The 13,022-nt window shown below is 29.3% G+C and overlaps 1 protein-coding gene across 1 annotated transcript; it reads left to right on the top strand.

Annotated features, from left to right (window-relative positions):
* Window positions 1-7,489: 7,489 nt before the first annotated feature.
* Window positions 7,490-12,701, top strand: LOC106451731 (probable transcription factor KAN2). Its single transcript, XM_013893709.3, has 6 exons — window positions 7,490-8,531; window positions 8,627-8,703; window positions 10,209-10,254; window positions 10,372-10,516; window positions 11,457-11,517; window positions 12,330-12,701. The coding sequence occupies exons 1-6, from the start codon at window positions 7,808-7,810 to the stop codon at window positions 12,453-12,455; spliced, it is 1,179 nt and encodes a 392-aa protein (XP_013749163.1). The 5' UTR covers window positions 7,490-7,807; the 3' UTR covers window positions 12,456-12,701.
* Window positions 12,702-13,022: the final 321 nt, after the last annotated feature.

Raw genomic sequence — 13,022 nt, 5'->3', positions numbered from 1 at the left:
AAATAAGTTTATTTTCTGCGTTTAATTTGTATCATCAAACTACAAAACTATTAAACTTTAATTTTTGGTTTTCAACTACAATAACTAGGTCCTTGTCCGCGCTACGCGCGGATAGTATTTTGATTTTTTTTTCATATTTTTGTATTATTATGTTAATTGTTTAGTTTTATAAAATGTTATGTTTTTACTGTAAATTTGGAATTAAAAATTTAATTTTTTCTTACTGTAAAGTAAGTTAATTTTTTTGAATCTTACCACAACACATTATACACGAAGAGAATATATTTGGTCTTTATATTCTTATTTGGTGTAATATTGAAAATTTTGATGGTTTGTCTAAATGATTTGTTTAAATTATATATTTTAGGATTGATTTTCGTGACTATATTCTATAGTTGTCTAAAAAAATTTGTTTGTCCCATATAGACATCCACGTAAATATGGACTTCTGATAAATTTGTTCATTGGGATATTTAGTTTCACTTTTAACTTTATTCTCTTTTTTGGCACCCTCATGCTAGCTTGTGGGGCTAGCCAACTTGGTGCAAAAAGGTTTACGAAAGCTGATCGAGATGCGCGTGATCAGACACCTTTTGCTAGGCTATTCGTATGAAATTTTAAAGATCTAGGAATATAAACAATAGAAAGTTAGAAAATTCTTTAGATACAGCATGTACTTCGTCGAGCTCCGAGTCCAACGCAGGCTAATCTTCCTCCTTTTGAATGAGTATAACCAGTTGTCACAGTCGATTGAAAGACCATCTCTCTGTGTCCAAACTTCAGTATCACTTGCATTGCCCATAGTAAACTTTCAGCTTCCGCTTGCAGTGGTGATTTGGTGCGTGTATATCGGCCCTTGCTCCAAACAGCATTGGAAAGTCACCATCCATTAACACAAAGCCAAATCCAGATATGTCTCTTTCAATTATCCAGGATGTCTAGCAGGAGCGTTTCTTTACGGAGGAACAGTTGTGTATGTTACCTCAACTCCCATATCAATCTCCATAATCTCGTCTATACGTTGGGTTATCCTCCAACACTATGCTTCAATTTTATTCGCTAATGGAAAAGACATAATTTCTACGATACTATTAATGATTGTTTTTTTGTAACGCCGATACGGCAAACTTATGTTTTATTTAACAAAACTCTTATTTTAATGTTGTATTAAAGAATCAATCATATTTTATATTATCCATAATTTTAGTAAATTTGCTTATTTGTCATGTTTTTATTAGGTTTTAACTAAATCATTGATTTATTATTTATTTTTAGCTAAGTCACTAATTTATTAATTTAAAAAATACCCTTAATTAATATTATATATATATATATTAAAAATGAATTTTATTTTAGTAATATTAAAATTTAGTTAGTTTTTCTTATTTGTCATATTTTATTAGGTTTTAGACTTTTAGATAGGTTATTGATTTATTATTAATTTCTAACTGATTCGCTAATGTGTTAATTAAAACAATACCCTTAATGAATTTTATATATAATTAAAAACGAATTTGATTTTAATCATATAAATTTCATATGTTATATTAATATTAAATATTTGATTCTAAAATAGTATATTAAAATAATAAAAAAAATCAAAAATAAGATAATTCTTATATATATTTTGTTGCTATCTGAAAATAATATTTTTATTATAAAAGTTAAAAAGATACAAAAAATTATAATTAAATATTATTCAAGAAAAAAACATTTATATAAATATATTTTCTAAACTATTTCTAAGATATGAGTGTTTTAAAAAATTTAACACGGAATGTTTAGAACACGGGATTATGCTTATGAGAGAGTGGTTCGGGAGTGGGCTAGGAGATGGGTCTAATGGGCTGCGAATTGTTGATTTTTTTTTAATTGCAAGCCCACTTCGTGATGACTTGGCATATTGGTTGGTCCTGAATATTTGTGCACATGTGGATAGGCTTAGGAAGCAATGATTTAACTCCTTTTATATAGTAGGATGTTTGTTTTGATCCTAATGAGAAAAATTGATCAACAAATTTTACATATATATAAAGGGGCAAACACAGAGCCACGGTTACGGGGGCACGTCCCCCAGCTAAATTTAAGTTTTTATTCACTAATTATTATAATGTTTCCAAACTCCAAAATTAATCATAATGGAAAAAACCATTGTGCCCCCGACTGATTAGTTTCCTACATCCGTCCATGTATATATACATATTAATTTTATTTTTATTTCTACACAAAACTACACGTAGCGAAGAACAGATATCTAGTTACGTACAAATATTCCCAAGCATGTGTGTGTGTTTTTAGATTAAATTTTAGTTCTAATTGCCCTGAAAGTTTTCATTGACCATTCAATAGCCAAAACCATACCTAACTACCTACATATATATAGGCGATTTCTTAAAAGTAATGCAATAAAGATTGTTTTGTTAAAAGAACATGATGCTCCGCAATGGTTGCTGCAAGCCTGCAACCATTAATGTTTCATAATATTAAAAGTGCGGGAGCTTCCGCCACATTAAATGTTGTAAGATTTGGACATTTTCTCTACTTAACTCTTTCTTTAATCTCTACTGTTTTTTTTTTCACATAAGCATGATGTGTTATTTTAACTGTATTTAACATAATAACAGAGTAAATCATTAGTGCAGATATAATCTTTGAAATTATGAAATTTAATAATAAAATGTATAAAACTAGTCACCGTAGTTTTTTTTTCTTTTTATGTCTAATGTAAACCCCGTTTCAGGAAAAAGATTAACGTCATCTCCATATTCTTTTTTTTTAACACAACGTCATCCCCATATTCAGATTATATTAATAGTTAGTATAAAACATGGTTTTTTTTAACGCTTTTAGTTATGTTATTACAACTATAAAAAATATTACAGATGATTCTACAGCCGGTAATTTTACCTGCCGTGTGAAAATTCACGTTTAACTGCATCACCTGAGTCACTCTATGGAATCCATACTTGATAGTACTCATTATGCCATGCTGTAGATCTCTTGTAAGCCTTTTTTCCCTTAATTCGCATAATTCCGCAATTTTCGGGAATTGAAACCCAGACCTCTTGGTGTATAAACATTAATGAACCTTTGGTTTTTTTTTTTTTTTTTGAAACACTTTTTTTTTTGAAGCACTAATGAACCCTTGGTTAAACCAATATTTTCAAATAGAATAACACTAAACACAATTAGATAATAAGTACACCATAATAAGTACACCGGTTTTGGGGGTTTGTTGGGAACCCTACAGAAATCAAGAATCTAATATTAATAGTTTAATAATTTAGCATTAATGAAGAGTGCTTATAGTAATGTAACTACTCACATGTTAATAACAAAATCAAAAGCAAATACAAAAACATCTGTGTGAATTTCAAGAAAACTAAGATCAAATGTCGTTTTCTTATGGAGATTTCTATTCCCTATAGAGGTATCTCGCCGATCTCAAGGACTAAGTCATCAGCACTACTAACCATTATGTCAAGATTATTTAAAAATTGGTTTAAATTGAATACGTTCATTATTTTAGTCTCTCGTAATTAATTTGCAGATATTCTTCAAATCATTTGTCGGCAAGATTTTATTGTGAATCAAATATTGAAGCGTTAGATAAAAAAGGGATCTTGATTGATAGTTTGTAGATAATTATTTTTGGTTGATTAATAAAGTTAACTGTACTATTTAATATTATTCCCTTCACTTTGATTTGAAGTAGTGATGTGATTATCGTTTGGTTTTTGAATTTTTTATAAGTTTAATAAAGCGAAATATATTTTTAAACGAGGCCTTTGATTGGGTTTGAGCTTTTTAATAAATGTAAAAAAAAATTTCATTGTCTTTACGAAAAAAAAACCCACAACTTTGAAATCCAACGATGGAAATTGAAATTTTATTCCCAAATTGCTTGACTAAGTAGAATTATTGGTTGATGTATTTTGATGGATTTGAAAATCCAAATTAAATATAGTGTTATTAGTTCTATGATTTTAAAATATGTATTGAAATTATATGTTATTCGTTTAATGATTCATAAATTATAATTCAAATCAAGTGTTATTCAATCATACGGATTTGCTAATAGATTTGATTTTATAATAGATTTGCATGAATTTTATTTGTTAAAAATATAAAGGCTCAAATCCGAATGAAAACCTCCAGATTTGTAAATACTAATCCGAAAGAATTTAAAATTTTATATATTTTACTTGGATTTATAAATACTGTATGTATTTCTAAATCAATCAAAATATATATAGAAGATAATTATGTATTTTCAGTCCTTGTGTGATATGGTACTTAATTTTCCTCTGAAATTTTTCTTCTAGTTTCAAATATGATTTTAATTTGCGACATAACATAATGATAATGACATGTAGTATACGTCACCATTCATATTCAAAGACGATGAAAAGTATGGTGATAATAATTGTTAGTTGAAACAAATTCAACGTTTCTGAATTCAGTTTTCTTACAATTTAACTTCTTGGTGAATAATGATGCACATTGATAAAACGACCAGACTATCTTTTGGTCTTGTATAATTATTTTACATGTCCCATTATTACTTCATATAAGAATATTCTTTTAGATAATTCATATCGGCTTTCCGTAGGAACACATTTGCTACATAATCGACTAGTCCGAAAGCGTATCATACTGTCTGCACCGAATTTGAATACTTTCTAACTAATGCAAAAGGTAGACCGATCGTCTTTTACAACTCACCATGTATAAAATATTTTTAAAGCAGTTCTTTGTTTTTCATAATCTATCATTAACTTTGTTTTGATATACCTTAAACTGATTCTATACAATTAAAGTAGAATCTCTCATACGATTTTGTCATTGGTTTCGTAAAATAATTACAATGTCAAATTACTCATAAATTTTTGCATCGTTTAATTATTTGATATCAACCAAATAATTAATTTACGAAATATTGCAAAACTAAAATACAATTAAATCATGTATAATCTCTCTTCTTTATCATTTCATTTTCAAAATGTACCACTATATTTATTATCCTAATACAAAAATTTCCTAAAAACAACCCACTATAACTCTTTTATATAATAATCTTTTGAGAATATTATTATTTACAGTTTAGAGTTTTTTGCTAAACAATTAACTAAACATTATCCATATTTTTATTAAAATAATAATGAAAATTTTATTAAGTTTAAAATGTTTGAAAATGAAAATTCAGTATGTAGCATTGATATTATAAATATGTCAAAAATACCAGAATATGTAAATGAATATTTTAACAAACAATCTGTTAATGTGTATAAAATCCTTTAACTTATCATATCAATAACATTTTTGGGGAATTTGTCATAAAAAAATTATATTCCTCAGTAAAATATTTTCAAATATATATTTTTATTATTAAAAATTATATCAAGTTTTAAAACATTAAAAATAATTTAAAATAATGGAGGACATGTCTAAATATACAAATTATACTATTTTGATTCTCATATATGTATACTTATATAGAATTTTAGACAAATTATATATGTTACATATGCATTATACGGATTTTCGGATCTATCAGTTCAACCACGGGTCCGGGTCAGATATGAAAACACTGCTTGAAACTCAAACATTATAATAAAAAACTTTAACATTTTTTGTTTTCTAATAAAAATTTATAGATTCATGCATATTTTATCAAAATGATCAAAAGAAACTTTCTGCGCTTTAAAATCGCAGGTTAAAATCTAGTAATCAATTAAAAGTTAAAACAAAAGGTTAAAGACTCGATTGTATACATAGTTTTTTGTTTTTAGATTTTAGGTTTTTGCTTTTAGTTTCTTAAGTTTTGGACTTTAAATTTTGGTTTTTTATATATAGATTTTAGTTTTTAAATGATAATTTGTTTTATTAAAATATTTAATATATAAATTTTATTTTTGAACCATATACTGCTTTTAAGTTTTAATGTTGTGATATGTGCTTAAAAATACCAGAAATATAGTTTTATAATTTTATTTTGAATAAAGTAGTTCAACAATTTATAACTAATGATAAACTGCATAAATTTATTTTATATAATAAAAATATTAAAATCTATTTGACATTATTGTGAAAAATGATAGCTTCTGTGTAAAAATTATACATATTTTTCATTTCTGTGAAATAGTATTCAATCAATTAAATATTTTTAAAATAGAAAAAATTTCAAAAAAATAAGAATAAATAATTTTCGTTTTTATACAAAACCTATTTTTTATATAAAATGATAAGCTTTTTGAAAAACTTGATTCCCTCAAATTTTAAGGAATCAATTTGTTAAAAATCTTGAATGGCTACGAAAGTAGTCTTTGGAAAAAAATAAACAAAATCTTAATCTTGATTAGATAAAAATGGTTTAAAGGGTGATTGATTTGAACACTAGTCTAATAAAACTGATTATTCAAAAACTATGTAGTAAGGGAATTTAATCAGTAAGGTATAATTTACAAATGAAATGGACAAAAAACATAGGGAGAACACTAGTCATACGAGCTAAAATACGCAAATTTTATTTTATTTTTTTGACTGAAGTATACGCAAACCTTGTTTCGCTCCTCTTTTTTTTTTTTCACTCTCTTTTCATATTTTTCTTTGTTCTTCCTATATTTTGTAATTAAACTTTTATTATTTAATTTGTAGGCTTCTTTTTGGAACGATTTTATGGGTTTTAAAATGGAGAAATTAATCGACCTTGGGTTTCAGTAAAAAGCAAAGCATTGAAAGCGTGTGACGTAAAAGATAACCACTTCAAAGTTTTCACCTTTATATTCTTCCTCATGTGATGAATATTTTACTTGGGTTATGTATAAAAAAGACATTCGAAGGATTTGGCTTTTTCATATGAAATATCACGATGTCCAAAATGTATTTAGCAAATTTTATACTTTCTTAGAATTGTATAAGTCATCTTTGTCACTTAGAAAATTTTGTCTTTCTTTCCAACTCAAATTAAGTTTTATTTTCCATTCCACAAAGTTTAACTCAACTGATTTGATAAACTTTTTTGACTTGCTACATTTTTTTGTTGGGACAATATCAAAGAACCATATTTCGTTCCATTTAATCAGAATCCATTATTATAAGACCGTTATATTTTAAAATTTTCCATGTATAAAAGTTTATTGATTTTAGGGTAAAAAGAGCAATAAACAGTAAAATAAAAGGTCGAATGTTTTTTTTTAAACACTTTTTTTGAAAAACAAAAGGTGGAATGTAAATTAAGTAAAAACAATAATAAAGGAATTACTTTTCTTGTACAATGAAAACAAAAGAGTGCAAAAAAGAAAGAAAAAGAAAGCCTAATTTACCATTTACCACTTTTAATTTTATTTCTTCTTTTTTTTTTTCATCTTTCCATTTCCTTTATTATTTGCTTTTCTTCTCCTTTCTTAACCTAAAAGTTCCTCTATCCCCCCATGTCCACACAAACACGTTCTCTCTCCTCTCTCTCACACACATTCTAGATTTCTAGTGTCATTTTCTCACATATACTTCACACAAAAGAAACAACCGTTCACTACATACTACCTTGTCATTAATTTTCTCTCTCTATATCTCAAAAACTTTGCAAAATCAACTAAGCCTCAAAACAATAGAAACGACATTCTCAATAAAACCCAGAACTCTCCTCCTCTTTTATTTTATCCTCTCTACCAACAATAAAATAAAAAAGGATATATAGTTTCTTCCTTCTATGTCCTGATTCAAGAAAACAAGAACTAGGGTTCATATCTCTAGGAACCGACTGAAGAATCTCTTCAAGAAGAAGAAGAAGTTAAAGCTCTCTTCCATGGAGCTTTTTCCTGCTCAACCCGATTTATCCTTACAAATTAGTCCTCCAAACAGCAAACCATCATCGACGTGGCAGAGAAGAAGATCAACACCAGATCAAGAAGAACATGGGGAACTCGATTTAGGGTTTTGGAGAAGAGCTCTTGATTCAAGAACATCTTCTCTCGTCTCTAGTAATTCCAGCTCAAAAACAACCAATAACCATCATCATCCACTCGGAGACCTCTCCCTCTCTAACAACTCTCATCAACATCAACAACAACATCAGCATCCACTCCTTCTCCCTAATTGCAATGGCTCTAACATCTTGACCTCTTTCCAGTTTCAGACACAACAACAACAAGGGTTTCTTGCTCATGACCTTAATACTCACTTACGGCCAATAAGAGGAATCCCTCTATACCAAAACCATCATCCACATCATCATCACCGGCCGCCGCCGCCGTATTTCCCTTTTGATCCGTCGTCTCTAATTCCCTCTTCTTCAGTGACTCCCACGGCAACCAACAATAGCTTTGGTACTAGTAGCGTTAGTAACTCCGGTTTAATTACAAACCCTAATTACCATAATCATCAACATCATCATCATCAGACTCTGAACAGAGCGAGATTCATGCCGAGATTCCCAGCTAAACGAAGCATGAGAGCTCCACGGATGCGATGGACAACTACTCTCCATGCCCGTTTTGTTCACGCCGTTGAGTTGCTTGGTGGCCATGAAAGTATGTTCTTTTCATCTCTTTTCTCATTGCTTAATAACCTTTTACTTATAGTTTAATGGATTCTTAATTATTTACATGAATCAATTGTTTATCAGGAGCAACGCCTAAATCAGTTCTTGAGCTTATGGATGTCAAAGATCTCACCTTGGCTCATGTTAAGTCCCATTTACAGGTAAAATTTCTTCCATTAAGAAAATAGTTTCTCTGATGATCTTAAATGTATATTTCTATACATATAAGCATGCTAATTAGTGTGAGTAAAAATCAATTATAAGGTATATAGTAATTAGTTAATAATGAACTTCTCGGGTATCAATGTATTTGACTCGATGACTTCCTTAAATCGGAGTTCTTTCACTCGAGTCAGAACAGATCGAATCTTGTTTGCTTCTGATCCTTCCTTTTTATTCTTATCTTAATTAAATCCTATTTTGCTCACCAATAATGCAACTGTTGGATGAGTTAAGACAAAAGAAAAATGTCAATAAACATTCCATACATGTAAAAAAGTCTGTATTTTGTTCTCTGTTAGATCTGATGGTCCTTAATCTTTATAGACTAGGACAATACATTTTTTTTTTGCAAGTTTAATTTTTTATATCATCTTGAAAGAATAAACGTGTCCTGCTACAAGTAAACCAAAATTACTCAATATTACGATTACTGACAATTAAATTAACTAAATAAACCTCATCAAGAAATTCAAAAAGAAAACATTAGTACTTTGGTTTCTTCTCATCCATTATTTTATTGGGGTAGACACCAAAACTCATACTTTGTTTTCTACGTAATCATATGGTTTTATATCTTGTGCTATTGCTCGAAACAAGTATTAGTATTTGGTTATATATAAGTATGCCTACGAGTCGGAACACAAAATCTTAGGACAATCTAATTAGGGATAATTACCAAATTAAAAATTTCCTAGGTAAGAACAAAAAACTCAGAAAGGGAGAGAGTACAAGAAACACCATCATTTCTCAATGATGCAATGGTTTTGGTCTGACAGAGAGAGAGAGGGTCTATCTAACTTAACCATGGTTTCGCTTTGTTTAACCATGGTTCGACACATAAATTCATGTATAGGGACATGAAAATCACAAACTTCATTAATAATGTCAATTAATGCTTCTGTGTCTGAACAGTTCTAGATTTTTTCTCTTTTCTTTACCTTCCATATGTAAATGTTTTTTATATTTTGAAAATTTGTTGGTACTATTCAACTGTGTCGGAGCACAACAGTACATTGGTCTCCATTCTTTGGCCTCTTCTTGCATTGAGGGTGTGACTGTATGTACTTAATAGAGTAAAACCTTACTCTGGATTTTATTTTTACTCTCATTCCAACTTTTTTTCACCAGTCAAGTGAAAATGCAAATAAGATAAAAGTGCATTGGTTTTGGTAAATCATCACTCTACTAAAACGAAAGTGGAAACGAGACGTAACACATTTTCTCCACTTTTCATTTTTATTTTATTTTTCAACCAATTACGCCACTTGTCTCCAATCACACCCTGAATATAATTTGATACATGTATTTAGAATTTTAGATATACGAAGATTCAGACGAAAATATTATTTATACTTTGCTTTTTTTTTTACTTGATCAAAATTATAATGAACTACGTGCTTGCGTTTTCTAATTTTATTTTGATGTATTCATTTTATAATATCAGATGTACAGAACAGTGAAGACAACCGACAAAGCAGCAGCTTCGTCAGGTTAGTGTTAGAGAAATAATTCAGACTCTTTTAGAGGGCAATGATGGGATTTGAGAATTCAATAATTAAATGTAGTTCTGATGGAAGCCCTAATTTATATTTTTCTAATGTATTCAGGACAATCTGATGTCTATGAAAATGGATCTTCAGGAGATAATAACTCAGACGATTGGATGTTCGATATCAATAGAAAATCTAGAGATAGCGATGAACTGATGAATCCTCTAGAGAAATCAAACGGTCTCTGGACCAATTCTTCCGGGTACGTACGTACATATACCGTTTAATTATCTATAGATTCTATATACACATTCATACCTCGATGTATATTGATTCCATTGTTCACATACAGTATGTAGATTCTCGCTTAAGCATGCGCATGCCCTTACATAATATATATCCTATAAACACGAAATAGTAAAGAGCATAAGAAAATATAGTATAGTGTTGAAGTTCGGGTTATGGTTCTGCTTTGTATTTCTGGTTTGCCTCTTCCTTAGCTAGCCACAAATGGATCGAGTTGATACAAAACACATGATTGGACGTTAATCATCATGTGTTGTCCTCTCCCTCTCCCTCTCAATTGTTAATTTTAGAGACAATTAAAGATAGTTAGCAAAACAAAGAAGTATTAGCACGAGATTAAAGATAGTTAGCAAAACAAAGAGAATAATGATACTATTATATTATTAGTATGGACAATGGGTAGGAAAAAAAAACAGCCAAAAACTAAAATTTGTATGCATATAGAATAATTCTAATATATTACATACTCTACCCCATTTATTTTGTTCAACAGTTACTGGTCACTGCCAAAAATACTTTAGATGTACCATTTTTAACTAGGTAAACTAAAGTTTCCATAAAATATCACATGTAAATGGGCAAACACATGGGTTGTACGCGAAAATTTGTTTCTCAACATTATACCAAGATAAAGTAAAAATATCTCATAATAACATAGTTCTATATTTTGCTTACGTTAAACATACAGCCATGCCAGTCGACAGCGCGCTAAAAACAACTTTGTTATTACCAAAAGAAAAACGCTTTGTTTTCTTTCGTCCTGTATTTCTTAATTCTTATCTTCCTTTTCACTTTTCTTCCTCTTTTTGTTTATTTATTTGATTATTTTATTTATATCCTTAAAGCGAATAAAATACCGATCTCTTATATTACTAAGCTTTTGTTGGCTTTTGCAGAGAGGCACGTTTGCATGGGAAGCTGATCGATAATGTTGCAGAAATTATGCTACCTTCTGAGGTACGATACTTTTCTTTCTGCAAATATAACTATGTATACACGAATATCAGAATATGTGGGTGTGTGTATATATTGTACTAATATCAGTTTTATTTATGCATTGTCAATTTCTTTTCATTGCCAAGGCACCCGAAACCCTCAAAAGGGGTGCCACAAAAAGGGCTTTCACTAAAGCTTGCTTTAGGAATTTACAAAAGAAAAGGATAGTTTCATTATCTAGACATTTATAGGAAAAATAAAGAAAACCGAACCCCATTGACATTGACCATGATGAGTTTTCTTTTTGTTTTGAACTTTGACACGCACATATTGTGACTTGTGAAAGCTTAAGCCTTGATGTGCGGTTATCTCCAGCATGAGAAAAAAAAAGAAAAACCAAGCATATTGAACAATTGGAATATATATATATATATATACTTATATTTGTGTCAGTGTCAAACACTAACACGGACAACAAGTAGGCTTTAGCGTAGTTTTTTGCACAAATGTCGTAATTATGTATACTACAATAGCCTTATACATTATGTACATATTGAAATCCCCTTCACTTAATTTGCTTAAGGTTCCGCACTTTTGATATTTAAATATAAATAATACCGTTGGGATAAATTATTACTACGGTGGTATACGTTGCTTGAGCTTCACATATACTTACTTACCTTTCTCGCTTTGTTAATAGTTAATTAAGCTTCTGTACGTGTTCATCAACATTCACATACTTATCATACATAGTTACATGTGTACATGTACACAATTATTTACATTTTATAGAAAATTTTGCTAATAGTTTTTGTGGGGGTTTAAACAAACAGAAGGAAATAGATGGAAAGTGTTCAAGCTATGAGAGGATTTCATCAGAGGAGAGGAGCTTGTCAAGTATCTCCGGAATAAGCCCCTTCAAGCCTAATCTTGAATTTACTTTGGGTCGATATCACTAAGTGATAGCTAGCTAGTAGTTAACTGGTAGTAATTAGCTTCTATTTTTGCGAGTGACTAGCCTCAATATTCATATCAATTGAATGTTTATGTTTTAAGCTTAAATTTCAATGTCGCTCCGAAGGTCGAAAAACACTGCTTTGTTCTTTTTGTATTGAGACGAGATAGTGAAAGAATCGAGCACCAGATGCACAAAACAAATGTTAAGTTTCTTTTTCAACTTTTATAGTATTATTTTTATTTAACAATTCGATGTTAACAGAATGGAAGTTTAAATATATTGTAATAAAATTGTTATAACAAAAAAAAAGAAAGACAGAAAAGAGAAAAAAAGGAAAAAAGGAAAAAAAAGGGAAAAGGTTCTAAAGAAAGACAAAAGAGGACATGAAGGAAAAGAAAGCAAACAGAAAAAATAGACTGGATAAAGCTGATAAAAATAGAAAACCTGTATATTTTTTACTAATCAATGTAAATTTTATTCTATTTAGAAAAATTGGATGTGATTATGGTTAATATATGATTAATGATTACCTTTATGATTGCCCTTGAGATTTCAAAGTGGGTATAAA

This window comes from Brassica napus, chromosome A5, assembly GCF_020379485.1.
Source record: "Brassica napus cultivar Da-Ae chromosome A5, Da-Ae, whole genome shotgun sequence".
Taxonomy (NCBI): Eukaryota; Viridiplantae; Streptophyta; class Magnoliopsida; order Brassicales; family Brassicaceae; genus Brassica; species Brassica napus.
Note: the sequence above shows the minus strand (reverse complement) of the source record. Positions and strands in the feature narration are given on the sequence as shown.

Coding starts and splice junctions, on each gene's coding strand:
- LOC106451731 (XM_013893709.3), top strand. CDS start 7,808: ATGGAGCTTTTTCCTGCTCAACCCGATTTATCCTTACAAATTAGTCCT. Junction 10,517..11,456: donor CTCTGGACCAATTCTTCCGG/GTACGTACGTAC, acceptor TGGCTTTTGCAG/AGAGGCACGTTTGCATGGGA. Junction 11,518..12,329: donor AAATTATGCTACCTTCTGAG/GTACGATACTTT, acceptor TTAAACAAACAG/AAGGAAATAGATGGAAAGTG.